Source organism: Tiliqua scincoides, chromosome 4, assembly GCF_035046505.1.
Source record: "Tiliqua scincoides isolate rTilSci1 chromosome 4, rTilSci1.hap2, whole genome shotgun sequence".
NCBI classification, from domain to species: Eukaryota; Metazoa; Chordata; class Lepidosauria; order Squamata; family Scincidae; genus Tiliqua; species Tiliqua scincoides.
In genome coordinates this window covers 103,132,971-103,151,122 of record NC_089824.1, presented here as the reverse complement: position 1 = coordinate 103,151,122, position 18,152 = coordinate 103,132,971, and the positions used below count along the sequence as shown (strand labels likewise).

Here is an 18,152-nt window from a genome sequence, read left to right as displayed (position 1 = left end):
CTAAGCTTTTAAACTTGCTTATTCCCAAGGCTCACTAGATCCTTCTAACTCCTGAGTATAGGTGAAGGGTAGCTCTTCCACTTGTTGTACCAGCAGCAATATGGACCATGCTGGAATGGTAAGAGCGCAACAATGGTGACAGCCCCTTCCCACCCTAACAACAGGCTTTTATACCTTGAAGATAACTTTGATCAACCAAGAGCTTAGGCCAGTTGAAGATTCTGGAAAATGACCTCACTGGCTAATGCAATGGCAAGCAATCATGCTCATTAATTCCCAATTGGAGAATCACAGCCATACCTTGTTGATTGAAGTCTTCATCCCAGCAAGAGGGTAATCTTATCAGACATCAGCCACTGCTGCTAAGGTGCTGCACACTGTTCAAACCAGCAGTTTCCCACAGCAGCTTCAGAATGGTTCCTGACCTACAAATTGGAGCCAGGCCTAGCCAGTGATTTTACCATGTTGATCACAGGACTTACTCCCAAATGTATCTGCATAGATCTGCTCTTAGTTCCCCACTAGTTCCTCTTCTTTTTGGTTAATCCCATCAAATTCCAGTGCTATCTAAATGACAGTAACTTCAGGTTGAACTCTTTCACTCTCAGACCTACTCATCCCAGGACAGCATACATGGTAGGGGCATATACCCCTTTACCCTAACAATTCTGAGGTTGGTTAGGCTATGGCCTGGCAAAGTTATCTGCCAATTTCATGGTAGAGTTGGGATATAAACCCATCACCCCCTCTACTCAAATATTCTCTAACTACATCACACCAGTTCTCTATATCCATTACATGTCCCTTTTTGCAATTGTCACTTTTGTTGTAGTAAGTTTAATGAGACATGTTAATGTTTATTAATTAGTTCTGTTTAGAATGCTCTTGTAAAAGAACAATGGGGACTCAATACATATTCCCAAACTGAACTACTCATCTTTTTTCCCACCCCTTGTTGTACAGTGGCAATAATTCAGCAGCAAAGTCTAAAAGTGTCCCCAAACCGTAGCTCTACTAAAAGTGTGATCTTTCTAGAACAGACAAAACTCCAAGATTAATAGGTCTATCAACTCATTCTCATATTGAGCTTCAATTTATTTGCTCTCATTGAGCCCCTACTAACTTCAGGAACCATGAAATCACACCTTTGACACGTTCATTAATAGAACATACAACAGCAGGCAAAGACCATCTACCCTACATGGGACAGACTGTGTCAAAGAAAACTACTGTACATCATCCCAAGAATGTGCTGTCTGAGTGCATAGTCAGAGGGTTATTTTCTGGAGTGGAGATTTTGTTCTAGTCCCACTGATGTCCAATGCACTCTGCTTCTGCCTCTGCCGCTCCATATCCCAATTCAAAGTTTGCAGCATATTCTGGGACACAAACTTGTATCTCCTGCTTGTGGTCCACTTATTCACTGATCAGGTTACAACTGGTCTACTTCAGCATGCTACCATCTTGCCTAGGCCCCATGCTCAAGTTGCAAGCATGGTTTGCAAGTAAAACAAATACAAGTTTTGTATAATTCTTTTAAAGCCTGTTTGACAGGTCTATAGGCTACGATTGTAGTAAAACGGTTCTGAGGGGTCACTGGATAAGTGGCTCCACATATGGCTTGCAGCCCAACCTTTTTTAAAATTACTTTAAAGGCAACTTCTGAGTTCAATGGTGTCAACTCCCAAAAAAAGCACGCACAGTACTTAGTGCAAGGAGAAGACTGAAGAAAAAAAGATTACATGAAAAGTAAGCTTGGCTTGAATGTAGGAGGAGAAATTCCAGTTTAATACCAGGAGAAACTCCTTAACCGAAGGAACAGCTTACCAATAGAACCAATGGGTTCTGCCTAGCTGGAGGACTCGGAGAGGCTCAATAGGCACCTCTGGTGCCTAGAGAGATTGTTCTAGAGAGAATTTTCCGCCTTAAGCAGGCAATTGGACTAGACAGCCATGAAAACCCACTCCAACTCAATTCTATGAAGAGCTACAGTTGCTAAACAAGTAGCTTGGAATTTAATGACTCCATGATTGAGGGTCCAATCCTATCCAAATTTCCAGCACCAACACAGCTGTGCCAATGGGGTATATGCTGCACCTTGTGGTGGTGGAGCAGTCACAGAGGCTTCTTCACGGTAAGGGAACATTTAGGGCTGCATCAGTGCTGGAAAGTTGGATAGAAAGCATTGGCCCTGAGAGAAAGCATTTTAGTGGTAGCTTGTTTTGCTGCTAAAGTTATATTTGCAAGTTAGCTTTAAAAATGAACAGTATTCTATATGGAATTAAATTTGGAACTAAAATTATACTTTGGAGACAATACTAAGGAACACGAGGATTATCACTAAGAATTTTATTTAACACCATTCTGTGGTGTTCAATTGCTAAGAAAAAAATCAGGTAACAACGCTGAAATTCAAGGACCAAGGCTAATATTTTGGTGCTGAATTGTATTTATGTATTGTTTTTATATGAATTTCAGATGAGCTACACAGCTGTATAACACAGTACCATCGACTTGCATCTTACACAATGGTTACATTTAAGGTCAGAGTGTAAAGTCAAAACTGTACTGTTGAAGCTTCCCTAAAGCCAAATAGATACCATCTCTAAGAATTAAAAGCACAGTATAAGAGACATGTGGTGACTGAGGGAACACCAGCTTCATTCTCCAATTTTAGGCTTGCTCTGGGGCAGGGGTCTCCAAACTATGGCCCAGGGGTCACATCCAGCCCACCACAAGATTTTATATGGCCCACAGCAATTAGTTTTTTGTCAGAACATTTGCTATTGTTTGACATTTTCACTCATTATATATCATTTCTCAGTTTCAGAATGGCATTGTTTCTTTGTAAATTATCACATTTCTCTTTTGCTCTCAATAATATCATGCCGATTACAAAAAATATCCAAGTAAAATTTATTCATTCATTTACAAAACTGATTTGTTTCAACCCACGAAAATGTGTAAAATATATGATGCGACCCTGTACTGAAAAATTTGGAGACCCCTGCTCCAGGGCATAAATAGAGTAGGTAGAATGGCAGGTGGGGTCATCTGAACTATGTAAACTACTGTTTTTATTTAACTTTTTCCGGGGGGGGGGGAGAAGAACACATTCATTTGAATTTGCACAAGTCAGTCAAAAGTAAAATGCAGGCCAATTTAGGTACAGCACAAAACAAAAAGTTAAGGGGTAACTGTCTGTTCTATGTGCACTGCCAGCACTGACTGACTGTGGACTACGTGCCACTGCATACGGACTCTTGAAGAAAACCCATTATATTCTTGCAAAAGAAGGCTCTCTACTTCTTGAGATAAGCGATTCAAGTTTTACCTGTTCTATAAAACGCCTCTGTTTAAAAACTTCCCAGTCTTCTTTCAGGAAGTGCTCTTTTGTTCTCATTGCTACCTAAAACAAAATTAAACCAAATTCACTGGTTAAATGGTGCCAATTCCTGCCCACCCATTTCAGAATGCACATATTAATCTGTGAGAAAATTACTCAGGTTCTCATGCAATTTAGCAGTTTAGTGCAATTATGAGTTATTAAAACCATCACACAAATATTTATTTATTTATAGAATTTATATCCCGCCTTTCTGTCCCAGTAAAGGGCATTCAAGGTGGCTTACAAAAGAAATCATATAAAACATAAAATATATAAATATGTATAAAAATAAATTTAAAAACAATAAAACACAATAAAACTTGGAACACAAAATTTAAATAAATAAATAAATAAAAATAAGTAGAATAATAAAAAGTCATGCCCCCTTGCGTTAGCATTAAAACGCTTCTTTAAATAAAAAGGTGTTAAGCCCCCAAGGAAATGACTTTAAAGAGGGAGCTGTTCTCAGTTCCAGGGGGAAGGAGTTCCACAGATGGGCAGCCACCCCCAAGAAGGCCCCCTTTCTTGCTGCCATCCCCTCACCTCCACTGGTGGAGGCACAGTCAGAAGGGCACCCTCTGATGACCCTGAGAGGATGGGTCGGATTGTATGGAAGGAGGTGGTCCCTCAAATACGCTGGACCTGAGCCGTGATGTTGTTTGGAAGAAAAAAGCTACAGAGGACCCACTGAATGACCCTAGCAGAGCTGGTTTCTAATTTTTCCCATCTAGAAGCCCATTCTGATACTTGTACAACACAAATACTACACATATTACAACTAGATTGTACAATGGCTATAACATACACGCTAGTATAGAAAACCTTATAAAATTAATGTGCAATCAGGCAGGGAATTGGAAGCGGTAGCAAATTGGCAGGGGTACCTGCCACCCACCTGCCACCTCCCTAGCCTGCAACTGCCATGGAGTCCAGACCTGCTCCATCTTCTTCTAGCACTGTAGTGCATGAGAAGAAGTTGGGATGGGTTGATGCTCCTTTCAAAGGCAGAACTGTTGCTGCTGCCACAGCCACCACCTCCTCCAATAGTTGGTGGAAGGAATACTGGAAGTCCAGCATTCCTTCTGCAGTCATTAGAAAGGTTACTGTGGTGGCACTGGATGCCAAAGGACAGAGGTCAATGAGAACTGGCAGGGGTAATCCTCCCTGTTATTCCAATTAATAACAATAATACCAAAACTGACAATACTATAATCCAGGGGTGTCCAAAGTTTTTGGCAGGAGGGCCACATCGTCTCTCTGACATTGTGTTGGGGGCCGGGGGAAAAAAGAATTTACCTTTAAAATTTGAATAAATTTACATAATTTAAAATGAATATATTAAAGATGAACTTATATGAATGAATGAAGGTCTTGCAATAGCTCAAGGCCTATAAAAGGCCTTGCACAAAGCAAGGCTGGCATTTCCTTTGCTACCACTACTGAATCACAGACGTGAAACAACAAGCAGCGGAGGGAGCCCTCATCCCACAGCTCACATGAGAGGTCAGTCGCCCTCATGCCAAGAGCAGTTGCATCGGGCCAATGTGGGCTCCAACAAATATTTGGAGGGCCAGAGGCTCATTGGAGACTGGGGGCTCCCTGAGGGCCGCATTGAGAGGCCTCGAGGGCTGCAAGTGGCCCCAGGGCCGGGGTTTGGGCACCCATGCTATAATCGATAATGTCCCTTTAAAAGCTTGGAGGGAAAGATAAGCACACAGGGCCACAGCAGTAAAGGATTAAGTGCAGAGAATTGACATCTAGTTTCTCCACATACAAAGGACTTAATGATAGGGAGACTTATAAATGAAGACCCCTTACCAGCAAGTAACAAAAAACAGACTTTACTTGCAAGTGAATCCTTAATATCAGTTATGTTTACTAATTACGGCGCAAAATTTAAATCTTACATTGATTTGCTAGAAACAAAAAAATGGAAAACTCCTGTTTCCGAGATGATATACTTAATAAATCTTGCATGGCAGCCCAACACACCTGCTGCACAACAAAACAGAAAAGTGTGTTCATTAAAAGGGTGAAAACAGTTCTACTGGCTAACATCCTGGATAGCAATCAGGATGTTGCTGCTAGTTGTGTTCTTACACTCTTATTCAAAAGAACCTTGTGTTGGGTTGCAAGCCCCAATAATGTAGGAACAGTAAGTGATGCATACCCAGTTCCTACTCCATATACCAGTGGTTCCTAAACTTTCAACTGGCAGTTCCCTTGACCTACTGGGCTACTGACTACAGCTCCCCATTAGGGCTACAATTCTACACTTTGTACAGGGCAACAGGGTTTTCAAGAGGATTCCATGGCTCCTCTGAATGGTTTCTGTGGCTCCCTGGGAAGCCATGGCTCACTTTGGAAACCACTGCCATACACAGTTTCCCTTTCACTTCCCAGGCATTGCAGCTCTCCACCAATAAGCTATAAATTGGTAGGAACCGCACCAGTCCTTGTGGCCTTTTTCCTGTCCTTAGGCTGCCACCTGCTGACCCCTACAGCAAGGTGTAATATATCTAAACAACACATGCAAAGAAAGACAACTTGTACCCTAAAGTGTACATTTTGCATTAACTTTGAGACAAAAATCAAATACTATATACTTACCTGTTCATCAACATAATCATCTATTCTTTTCTGGCACTCAAGCCATGCTTCAGCAACTTGTCCCATTTCCTGTTCCAATTTGCAATACTGTTAAAGTAGTATATTTATCTTCAGTACAGGAATCATGCGTTCCTCCTAGCCTAAAAAGATAGACAGTAATAGAGAACAGTCAGGGTTGCCTCAGAGCTGCTGTGTGAAGAACAGGGGTCACTTTGTGCCACAGATGTCAAGACTGTCATTTTAATTTATGTAAATTATTCTGAGAGGCTTCAACTTGAAAGGCAGTATACAAATAGCAAAACATTCAATAGCATCAGCTAGCATTCTTACAATATCCAAGAAGTCTAGAAATTCCCAGCAGTTATCAAGTAAGCAATCAAGGCAAAAATCTTAATTAGTTGTCAAAATCTAAGTCTGTGCCTTTTTCAGAAGATACCTTTTCTCATGGACCTAGATCAGCATTTCTCAACTTGTAGTATGTGTACTATTCGTGGTACCCGAGCTGCTGTCCACTGGTATGAGAAGCTGAGCTTCCTCACAAACCTCCACCTCCACTGCTCAAGCCAATTTTAGCTTTAGGATCAGCTTCTGTCTCAGGCAGGCTCCTGCTCACCAGTTGATTGTAGGCAGTGCTGCTGACAATCAGCTGGTGAGCTGCCAATCAGTAAGAGCATGAAAGTTTCCTGCCTTCCCCAGAAGTTTCTGTGCAGCAGAACCGGAAGGGGTGGGGCTATGGATTGACATCATCAGTATTGGTAATACTTAAGGTAGACCATGAAAAGTGGTACATCGGGGAACAAAGATGACAGATGCAAGGGAGTGGACTGACCCAGCGGCACTCTTCTTAAACAGTGACCTAGACCAGTGGTTCCCAGAGTTCTACTTGGACTTTGGGACCACAGGCAAGTATTTGCAGGGGTAGGGGGTGTCCTGACAGCACCACAGCGCTGCGGGGATCCAGGGGTTTTTCCCTTACCTGCAGGGTCTCACTAGCCTTCAGGCAGCACAAAAACTAAAAGTGCACTCCAATCTCCAAATGCAGCAATTTCTAGCATCAGGGAGGCCCATGGAGGGCCCAAGGCCAGCAGGACCCTGCAGGTAAGGGAAAAATCCCTGGGTCCCCACAGCACCACAATCACTGCAGCACCTTCAGGACACCCACTACTGGGGCTTAAGGAGGAATGGCCCAATTTTTGTTCCCTATGATGAGTGAGGACCCATCATTTTGGGAACCTCTAACCTAGACAAATTAAATATCTTGCAACAATAGTAACTAAAGAAACTCAAAGCATAATTTTGCAAGTTATGGACTAGAACAAGCAAAGATACAATGCCTTACAAATTTCATTTTAAGAACATGTTGTACAAATGTAACTTGATGCTCTACCCTGTGCATGACAGCTAAAGACTGCTTGCCAAGCACTCTGAAGAAAGTGGGACTAATTGTCCACCTTCCAGAGGGAGCTTGATCGGAGAAGGCTACACAACTGCCATGCAGCAGAAACCCTTTGAATAGGAAGGCACCTAGAAATGTGTTAAAACTTTAGATTCCCTCCTGCTTCCAGATGAGATGAGATCCACAGGTACATGACCTGTATTTATATAGTATCAGTGTACAAGCCACTTGAAATTGTGTCAAGACCAGCCCATGTCCCAAAGAGCACACACACGTACCCAGGCCAGAAAACTAAAAGTGGAAGCAGCCAACACACACATGCAAATGTGATGTATACATACCTATACTTCATTACAGTATAACAGAAGATGATAGACTAGAAGCTTAATGCTCTCTGTTCTAACTCTCCCGCCACTCTTAATCATAGGTAAGTGTCTACAGGGTTACAGGCTTAGGTTTTGAAACCACTATAACAAAATGCTGGACCCTGAGCACATTCTTCAGGCAACCATCACAAAAACCATAAACTAGTTTTATGTTAGTTGCCTAGATTTTTGCCTTTTTAAAAACAGAAACCTGAAGAAGCCAGGACAAAAAACAGTTTCACAGGTCTTATATCCTAACCTCCTCCTATCTCTTCCCCAACAGACCTCGCAGAGTAAAAAAATAGAGGCTTTTGGGAAACTCCCAGAGGCTCAGAATGCTGGAATTGCACAAAAGACATATGTAACTTGCATGATTTTGGCCTTCTGAGCCTTTGGGAGGCTCCAAAAAGCCTCCAGAGCTGAGGGGAGCAGAGCTTCCCCTTGCCTTTGGAGGTATAGAATAGCATCAAGCCCCGCTTTATGACAGTGATGCTGATCTACATCCCTGTTAAGCAGCACAAAACTGTACTCCTGTTCTCACCAGAAGTGAAATTATACTCCTCTCTCCCATAAATGGCTGCCTTTAAGTGTGCTTTTCCAGTCATGGCATTTGTTCCACCTTTCCATGTTAAACAGCATAGATGCAATTGGAACAAAATGGAAGACCCTTGTAGCAGCCTCAAAGGGAAGTACCCTTGGATCACAATTGGAGGAACCAAAGCAAATACTCTCCCAGAAAACAAGCTTCCAAGCAGAAGATATTTTACGGTAGGACTTCCTCACCCAGGCAGTAGGTCAACAAGTCTGGTTCCACCTCTCATACTGATGTCCACAGCTTTGGAGAAAGGGGGTGGACGGGCAATGGCAAATAAGTCAGTCCTTCCTCTGGTCTCATTCTCTCCCCTCAGCAGTAGATTTAAGGACTGCATTTCAAAACTACTCAGATGCCAATTGCTTCTCAGCCTTTTGGCCAAGATCAAGTGTAGTGTAGTGTGTAATACTCAGATGTCTTGCCCTCAGCCAACTCATCACACTCTATAAACTGGAAGTGTACAGCCCCACACTTCCCCATAGCCAGGGAGGCATGGATGCAAAAATCAATATTTACACTTCAATCTTTCTCTATTTCCCTCTTCTTCCACTCAAAAATAGGAGCCTATGTAACATTCAAGAGTGCTATTAGCTATTTCAAACTCTAAGAACAGAAAAGATATGATTCAGAATAAGGATAAAAGACAAATTCTACAAAGATTTTACAAATCCAGGCGCAAATACTAGATGTCAATTCTTACTGCATTTTCCCAGCCCACAGGTGAACACATTTGATCCCTGTTGCATATACACAATGTTGGGCAGAAATGGCTTAAAAAGCCATACCAAACAAGATCATTGAGCCATCTGTATCACTGGTTCCAATGTTTCAGACAGCATTTTCTCTACCTGGGACCTTCTGCATACACCACTTGTACTGCTTGCAAGTACTAATTATTTCTGTAGGATTAACAAAAACAGTAAGCCAATTCAGAACTATTAAGCCCTCTTATACAGCAATCCTATGCATGTCTACTGAGAACCAAGTCCTATCTAACTCAGTGAGAACTACTCCCAGGTAAGTTTGTACAGAACTGCAGCCTAAAGCACCATTTCCCTAGGATCCAATGGTTGAAGCACACTTTCTTGAATCAGAATTGGAGATATCCTTCAGTCTCCATGCCTAAAGAGGTTTATGCCAAGAGTGTGCAAGTATGACACTAATTAAAGGGCATCCCTCATTTCTATAAGTCACTGATCTGAACACACTGTGGATTAGGAGGACAAGAGCCCATAGGAGCAATTTATGCAGAGAGAAACATATCATTCTGCTGCATGTCTACATGAGGAGACACTTACAGTGCCTTCTATCCATGCTCCTTCATTTTGTTCAATGGGATTTACTCCCTTTTATTTAGGATTATAGCCTAACTACCCAAACCTACCCAACTTTCCAATGCTGATGCAGCTGAGCCAATGGGACATGCACTACACCCAGTGATGAGGCAGTACTCATGGAGGCCTCCTCATGTTAAGGGAATGTTTGAGCCCTTACCTTGGGGTTGCACTGCAGCTGGAGATTGGATAGGATTGGGCCCTAAATTATTAAATCACATGCACTGCACAACACAAGAACAGCAACTTCAGTCAATTCATGCAGGAGTAAGGGAGCAGGGTCAGACTAGCAAGCCATACAGATATATAGCAGGCAGAATGGGCTGTGGAATGAACTCACAGGTACCTCTCCTTTTCATAGCACTTGCATGTATAATCTGAAGGGGGAGGGCAGAAAAAGAGGCAAGACAGACATTTATCTTCCTCACAGATTTTAGGCCTATCTCAGAAGCATAGCTCAAAGAGTTGCTATTAAATATTAATTTCAATATAAAAACATGCAAGGTAATTTTAGCTGATCGACAAATTCTCAGTATTAAAAAAAAAAAAGACTAGAATACAGGTTGAGCCTCATTATTCAAGTGGGTTCCCTTCCAAGCACTCAGGTGGATGGCTAAAAACACACTATAGCAAATCAATTTAAAAAACAAAGTTTCTTTGCTCCAGTGATTTAAAAACAGCCTTGCTGACCTTTGTGATATAAGATAAGAATCATTAAGAAGACAATTCATCAATCAGTGGTCCTCCAAGCCTTCACTCAGTCCCTCCCTTCACCAATGCAAAGTGATCACCTTTCTTTCACATGCTCAGGGGGAAGGGAGGGGTCACCTAGAGAGAGAAGGATTGATGGATTGTCAACCAGCTGCCCTCTCTCTCTCTCTCTCTCTCATTAAGGAGGCCCTCTCTGCCCTCTCATTGCTACTGTTAAAGGACTGTTCAGTTTTTTAAACTGATTTTAAAGGGATGCATTTTTCCCCTTGTCCAGGGATCAGCACATTCCTTCTCATTTGCAGTGGCCATTTGTGTCCAGTCAAATCCATGTATAACAAGGCTGGACTTGTAATGTCTTTCCTGACTTATGACAAATAATTTGATGGCAGACTGGGGGGGGGAAGGGAAGCAGATACTGAATCCTTTGAAATGCAAGGTTATATTCTTACTTCGCATCTTCAAGATTAAAAAAAATACTTGATTTAAGATTTGGGACAGTGCAAGCAGCAGGTTGCTGGGTCTCTGGGGCAAATCTCAGCAAGGCAGCACCTATGGCACCCCACCTCCTGGTGGCACACTGGGCACTACCACCATCACCAGGTCAAGGCTTAGCCAGGTCAGATGGGCCCTTCCCTAGCATGTCCATGTCTATGGACCTGCCCCTTGCACCAACCTGGCAGACTCCAATTTGGAGCACTGCTGCCAGCAATGTGAGCACTAGATTGCTGCAGGTCCTACAGCAAAGCTCTTCCCTGGACTATCCTCATAACATCCCCCTTGTGGTGTAAATGGACATTACCTTTATACTGAGGATTCACAGATCATCCCAGCCAGATGAACTGTCCAATGAGCCCTTGGCATTGGACAGTTCAAGGCATGCTCAATGTCATATCAACCCTGAAGATCCTCTTCTAAGCAAGAATGTGTCCTTTCTGCTTTAGGACATGGCCCACCAGCCAATAGGACCTGGTGTGTTCCAAGAGCCAGATGGCACTTCTGCAAGAGCAACCCCTCAAAACCTCACACCAGGGATGATGTGAACCAGAGCACCAACTGATGCCATCCCAGTTGCCACCTCTACACTAAAAAACCCCAAAACCTTACCATTCTCGGTCCCTGTAAAATGAAACTGGAAATCCCACATTTCTGAATATCATTAAGGCACACAAGGAGTATGGCAAGTAGGAGGAATGATCTGCTTCATGCTCAAGTAAGCATGAAGCAGATCAGTAATGGCTTGAATTGGAAAAAAGTAATGGTGACAGACTTGGAATGGCAGGCACCCCAAATCCACCACCCCCTCAGACCCATTACAATCTTCCAGAAATGCAGCCTGCCTCAGGTAGCTGCATGGATGGGTCAGTACTACCTCATCCTATCTGGAGGCAGTACTTCATCTGCTGCTCCCCAAAAAGCCAGCAAACCCCCCCCCCTCTGAAAACAGCAATGGGCTTGGAAAATGAAGTGCCACTGCTAGAGATGGGTGAAGGAATGCAAGGGGGAGGGCAGGGCATGCTTTGCATGTCAATGTATTAGGATGAGCCAAGGAAGGCAGCACCTCAGGGTTCAGTTCCAGCCATCCTAATGGATTGGACTAGACCTGCACTAGAAGAAAGATTTCAGACAACTGGGCTTTCCAATAAAGAACTCTCCAATCCATATGGCATGAGCCACCATAGGATGTGAGCCAGGCAGTGGCAAGCTCATGTATTTCAGCTGAGCTTCCACACCCTCAGCCATACCTAGTCCAGGACAATGGTCCAGTCAGGCCAAGAAGGGAGGAGTCAGGCTAATTTTAGGGATTTAAGGATAGACACAAGAGGGGAGGGGAAGAGAAATCAAAGTGGTGTGAAAAGAGCTGAGGAAGAGAGAAACATGGAAGAAAACAGACTTGGAGAGCCCAATCCTATTCACGTCTTCTCAAAAGTCCCATTATAGTCAGTGGGGCTTACTCCCAGGTAATTGTGGATAGAACTGTAGCCAGAGAAAGGGACAGCAAGCCACAGAAATGAAGAGATGATAAAGCATTCTGTGAGGCAGGGAGCCCTGTGGATCAGAGGCAAGAAGTCCAAGGACTACTGGGCTAAGAGGCCTTCCATCTGCCTGGAACTGCAGCCCAAGTGCGCAGAAGGGCTGTTGCCCCTGCCACCCTACTACAACTGGTCTCTGAGGGTGAGCTGCCACAGCACATTTTCTCCTTGACATCCGGGTGCCACACCCTAACAGGGTCCTTACCAAACATGCTTAGGAACAACCCCCTTCACCCAGATAGAGGAAAAGGCAGACAGGGTCAGGAAGCTGGTTCCTGTTTGTGGACCTTAGAGACAGAAAGTGAAGAAACAGACAGGAGAGACAGCTGCAGAACAGGATCTCTGGCATCCTGACAAGACAGGGAAACTGACCCCTTGGAGGAACAGGGTGGGGGAGTTTACTATGTGCATTCAGGACAGCAAAATAAATTCTTTGTTGCATCACCTTGGCCCGGTAAGCCTCTTATTTGTTCCCTCTGTTGGCATCCACACCCAAATCAAGTCAAACCTGCAGCCCTGCAATGTAGAACTACTCCCCCTGGGATAACCCAGAACTCCAAGACAACCAATACTCCAGGACCAGGAAACTAATGTAATGTTGTCAGATAAGCATGTGAGAGGATATGGCACCTAAAGCACCACAGAAATTTTGCTGCCACTCCACTGCTGCAGTATCACTCCATAAGAGAAAACAGGCATGCCCTGTCCTGCTGCCTACCCCTCTTCAGTAAGAAGCAAAGGAGGTAGCAACAGCAGGGGCTCTCTTTACTCACCATCCCCCAGAACTTTGGTTAGAAACAAAAGAGGAGAGGTGGCAACACCAGCAGTCCTCCTCATCCTCCCACATCTCTTCTCCAGTTAGTAGCAGAGAGTAGCCACCCACCTCCCCAACAAGGAACAGGACTGCATCCACTACCTCCACTCCACCCACTCACCCCCAGTACTTGAGGCAGGCCCCAGCTTAACCCATTTTCTCCTTGCTATATTGCTCTGTTCTTAACTAGAGCACCAAAGCAGGCAGACCCAAGGAAGCTGGGAGAAGTGGAGGTGGGCTGGTGTTTCTCTCAGCTTCCTTGATCCTGCCTGCTTTGCCACTCTTATTTTAAAGCAGAACTACTGCAAGGCGGAAGAGATGCAGGGGCAAATGAGGACAGCCACTGGGCAGCACAGGGCCCCACCCATACCTGCCCACTGCCAGCACCATCACCTCATGGCTGGGTCATGTTGCCAAGACATGCTGACAGGCCCCATTACAATCCCCAATGTACAAGAGGGCCAGTTTCAACCTAAACAACACAGTGCCTTCTTAGGAAGGGTTGCCAAGAGCATTGCCTTCTCAGGCTGCAATCCTATGCACATTTTCCTGGGAATAAGCCCCACTGACTCTAATAGGACTGAGTAGACATGCATAGGATTGGGCTCTGAGGCTGACATCCTATGCACATTTTCCTGGGAGTAAGCCTCATTGACTATGATGGGACTGACTTCTGAGTAGACATGCCTAGGATTCGGCTCTGAGGCTGCCATCCTATGCACACTTTCCTGAGAATAAGCCCCATTGACTCTAATAGGACTTACTTCTGAGTAGACATGCATAGGAGTGAGCTCTTAGGAAGGATGGGAACCTCAGGCTGCAGAAGCCACCCCCAGGAAGAGAATAAAAGGGGGAATGGGGGGGGGAGAGAAGCACCCTCCATTCTGACAGGCAGAGGCACAGACAGGGCCTGAGAGCCCATCCCCTGCACGCCCACTCAGCAGTCAGTCCCATTAGAACCAGTGGACTTGCTCCCAGGAAAGCGTGGCTAGGATCGCAGCCTCCAGGCCCAAGGGCAAGAGGCGGCCTAGGGAGGAAACTGCGACACGCAGCCCAGGTTGGCCCAACTCCCCAAGCCAAGGAGGGGTGGGGCAGCTGGAAGGCCCCCCGCCCAACATCTCTCGCTGGGGGGGGGGACCAGCCCGTCACGCACTCCGACACTGCGCCTGGCCGGCATGCAGGCCGGCCCAGCCAGGAAACCCGCCAGCCCCGCGCCTCACCTCGGAATCTCCCCACAGCGGCGCAGCTAGGCCACAAGGCGAGGCCGACGACTGCGGAAGAGGACGACGCAGGCAAGGCGAACCGCTTCACGCCGGCTCCCGAGACCCTCCTCCTCGGCCGGGTGCTACAATGGCCCCACCGCGCCCAGAGTTCTTTATGCCTCCGCCCGCGGCCCTTCGTGGAAGGATTCCTCCGCCAGGAAGGCTGAGTGGCACAGGCGCTTCTTTTCCCCTCCCGTAGCGGAGTGCTACTGCGGGGCGACGTCACGCGGCGCGGCTGCGGCGTCTCTCTTGCTCTCGGCCCCTTCTGCAGGGACTCTTTGGGGCCGCAGGAGGCGGCTGGTCGGTGGGACCGGACTCAGGGCGGGGGGGGGGGGGGCGGCTGAGGCTGCAGTCCCGTCCACACCTGCCTGGGAGGAAGCCCCATTGGCGAGAGTGGGACTCACTTCTGAGGAGACAGGCAGAGGAGGGGCTCTCAGGCTGCAGTCCAGTCCACGCTTAGCTGGGAGGAGGCCCCACTGACTCTAATGGGACTGACTTCTAAGGAGGGATGCATAGGATTGGGCTCTCAGGCTGCACTCCTATACACACTTACCTGGGAGTAAGCCCCATTTAACTAAGAGCCCAATCCTGTGCATGTCAACTCAGACGTAAGTCACATTAGAGTCAATGGGGCTTACTCTCAGGAAAGTGTGAGAAGGATTGCAGCCTAAGAGCCCAAGCCTATGCATGTTTTCTCACAAGTAAGTTCCATTATAGGGCGCTAAGGGCCCAATCCTATCCAACTGTCCAGCAATGTTGCAACCCCAATGCAGTCCTGAGGTAAGGGAACAAAGGTTTCCATACCTTGAGGCCTCTGTGACTGCTTCCCCATCACAGGAAGCAGTGCATACCCCATTGGCACAGCAGCACTGGAAAATTGGATAGGATTGGACTTTAGACTGCAATCCTATCCACACTTTCCAAGGAGTAAAGCGGGTTACCTGTTGACTCTAATGAGACTTCTGAGTAGACATGTATAGGCTTGGGCTCTGGCTGCAGTCCTAGCCGCACTTTTCTGGGAGTAAGCCCCACTGAACACAATGGAATTTACTTTAGAGCAAACATGCATAGGATTGTACTCTCCCAGGTAAGGATGGATAGGATTGCAGCCTAAATAGAACTTTTGAGTTAGAAATGCATAGGATTGCTCTGTTACAGAGCAGTGCAACACATTTATTGTCTTATACAACAGAGACAAATCACACATGCAGGTCATAGTACTTCATGCTGTGAAAGGAGCTAGCAAGGCAATAAGAATAACATCTAGAGCAGTAGCCTGTTAGTTTGTTGCAGTAAAACAACAGAGTCTTGTGATGCCTTAGTAACGGAAGTTATGAATATAACATAATGTAATTACTGTAATGAACTTTTGTGAACAACAGGCATAGGATCACATACATACACTAACAGATACATTAAGTGTTAACATAACTTGGCAGAGGTGTGGTTGGGTATGTGCATATATAAAGAGTTGTGAACAGTTGAGATACAGTCTTCAGCAAGTCTATGTAAGGTTTAAACATAAGCACAGTGGTAATTCTCAACAGCAAGAATTAGTGATAATGGAACCCTCCTAGCTTTACCAAGTCTGCTATCCTATACATGCTTACCTGATAGTAATTTCCATTTTAATCAGTAGGGCTTCCTTCTGAGTAGACTTAAGAACATAAGAACAGTCTTGCTGGATCAGGCCCAGGGCCCATCTAGTCCAGCTTCCTATATCTCACAGTGGTCCACCAGATGCTCAGGGAGCACACAAGACCACAAAATACTTGCATTTTGCTGCCATTCGCCTGCATCTGGCATTCTATCCATCCCCTACATAATTTTATATGTCTCAATCATGTCCCTCCTCAGGTGCCTCTTTCCTAAACTGAAGAGCCTCAAACACTGCAGCCTTTTTCACTGCTCTCATATATAAAAAGAAAGCCCTTCCTTACCAGTAAGAAAAAAATAGCACACCAGGAGAATGGCTTGGCTCCTTCCCCACTTTCTTACCTTTTCTAGTGGCCTAATAGCCCAATCTTATGTATGCCTACTCAGAAGTAAGTTCCATTAGAGTCAATGGGGCTTACTCCCAGGAAAGTTGATAGGATTGGGCTGTAAATTAGTACCACCAATTCTACCACCTAGCACTTACACCAAGCCAACTAAGTATGGGCAGTCAGCAAGATAGTGCAACAGGCAAAAAGGGATAGGCAGAAGCTGCTGATACTGACTTGCAACTAATAAGGAATGTCTGTGGTCTGGCTGGTTGTAAACATCAATATATACACCTGATGGCTGCCTGGTATCAGTTGGTAGCAGCATATCTTGCACTGTGATGACTGCCTGTGACCCTCTACCTCCACTTCCACCTTTCCCCTTGGTCAGCAGTCTCTTTCTACCCATGACACTACCTCAGGAACTGTGCCTGTAACTCAGAACACTTACCACCTCATTTTATTGCATTCGAATTATTAAATATTTATGTACTGCTTTTTACAAAAAAAGTTCACAGAGTGAACACAGCATTTTTTACACAGCAAAATAAAATGCCATCCTTTGGATTCGCAACACAGGAAAATAAAACATGACATGTAACCCCTTTTGCTAATTATAGCAATTTGCTTGCGTATGAGAAGTGGTGTCTAGTTTGCTTTTCAGTTTCATAACTAATACTGCTGGGAGAAAAGCAATTGGGAAGAAAGACTCTGGGCCCAATCTTATCCAACTTTCCAGCACTGGTGCAGCTGCAATGCAGCCCTGAGGCAAGATAACAAATGTTCCCTTACCTTGTGGAGGCCTCCATAACTACCCTCCCACCACAGGATGCAGCGCAAACTCTGGTGGCATGGCTACACCAGGGCTGGAAAGTTGAATAGGATTAGGCCCTCAGTTGTTGGCAACCTTCAGTCTCGAAAGACTATGGTATCGCACTCTGAAAGGTGGTTCTGGAACAGCATCTAGTGTGGCTGAAAAGGCCAATTCGGGAGTGACAATCCCTTCAACACTGGGAGCAAGTGCAGTCTGTCCCTGGTCTGTCTCCCTGGCTATGGACCTTCCTTCTTTGCCTCTTAGCCTCAGACTGTTGGCCAAGTGTCTCTTCAAACTGGGAAAGGCCATGCTGCACAGCCTGCCTCCAAGCAGGCCGCTCAGAGGCCAGGGTTTCCCACTTGTTGAGGTCCACTCCTAAGGCCTTCAGATCCCTCTTGCAGATGTCCTTGTATCACAGCTGTGGTTTACCTGTAGGGCGCTTTCCTTGCACGAGTTCTCCATAGAGGAGATCCTTTCAGATCCGGCCATCATCCATTCTCATGACATGACCGAGCCAACACAGGCGTCTCTGTTTCAGCAGTGCATACATGCTAGGGATTCCAGCACGTTCCAGGACTGTGTTGTTTGGAATTTTGTCCTGCCAGGTGATGCCGAGAATGCGTCAGAGGTGGCGCATGTAGAAAGCGTTCAGTTTCCTCTCCTGTTGTGAGTGAAGAGTCCATGACTCGCTGCAGTACAGAAGTGTACTCAGGACGCAAGCTCTGTAGACCTGGATCTTGGTATGTTCCATCAGCTTCTTGTTGGACCAGACTCTCTTTGTGAGTCTGGAAAACGTGGTAGCTGCTTTACCGATGCGTTTGTTTAGCTCGGTATCGAGAGAAAGAGTGTCAGAG

At 45.4% G+C, this 18,152-nt stretch overlaps 1 protein-coding gene across 3 annotated transcripts in view; it reads right to left on the bottom strand.

Annotated features, from left to right (window-relative positions):
- FAM193A (family with sequence similarity 193 member A) overlaps positions 1 to 14,792 on the bottom strand; it is a 49,104-nt gene extending 34,312 nt beyond the window's left edge. For 2 of the 3 annotated variants that reach the window (XM_066624847.1, XM_066624849.1), the window contains exons 1-3: positions 14,461 to 14,792; positions 5,999 to 6,138; positions 3,335 to 3,409 (exon numbers count right to left, since the gene is read on the bottom strand). In XM_066624847.1, the coding sequence (XP_066480944.1) occupies positions 3,335 to 3,409; positions 5,999 to 6,064 (141 nt within the window). In that variant the 5' untranslated portion in view covers positions 6,065 to 6,138; positions 14,461 to 14,792. Of the gene's footprint in view, positions 1 to 3,334; positions 3,410 to 5,998; positions 6,139 to 14,460 lie in introns of those variants that run through there. The other variant, XM_066624848.1, reaches the window with a different exon arrangement.
- Positions 14,793 to 18,152: the final 3,360 nt, after the last annotated feature.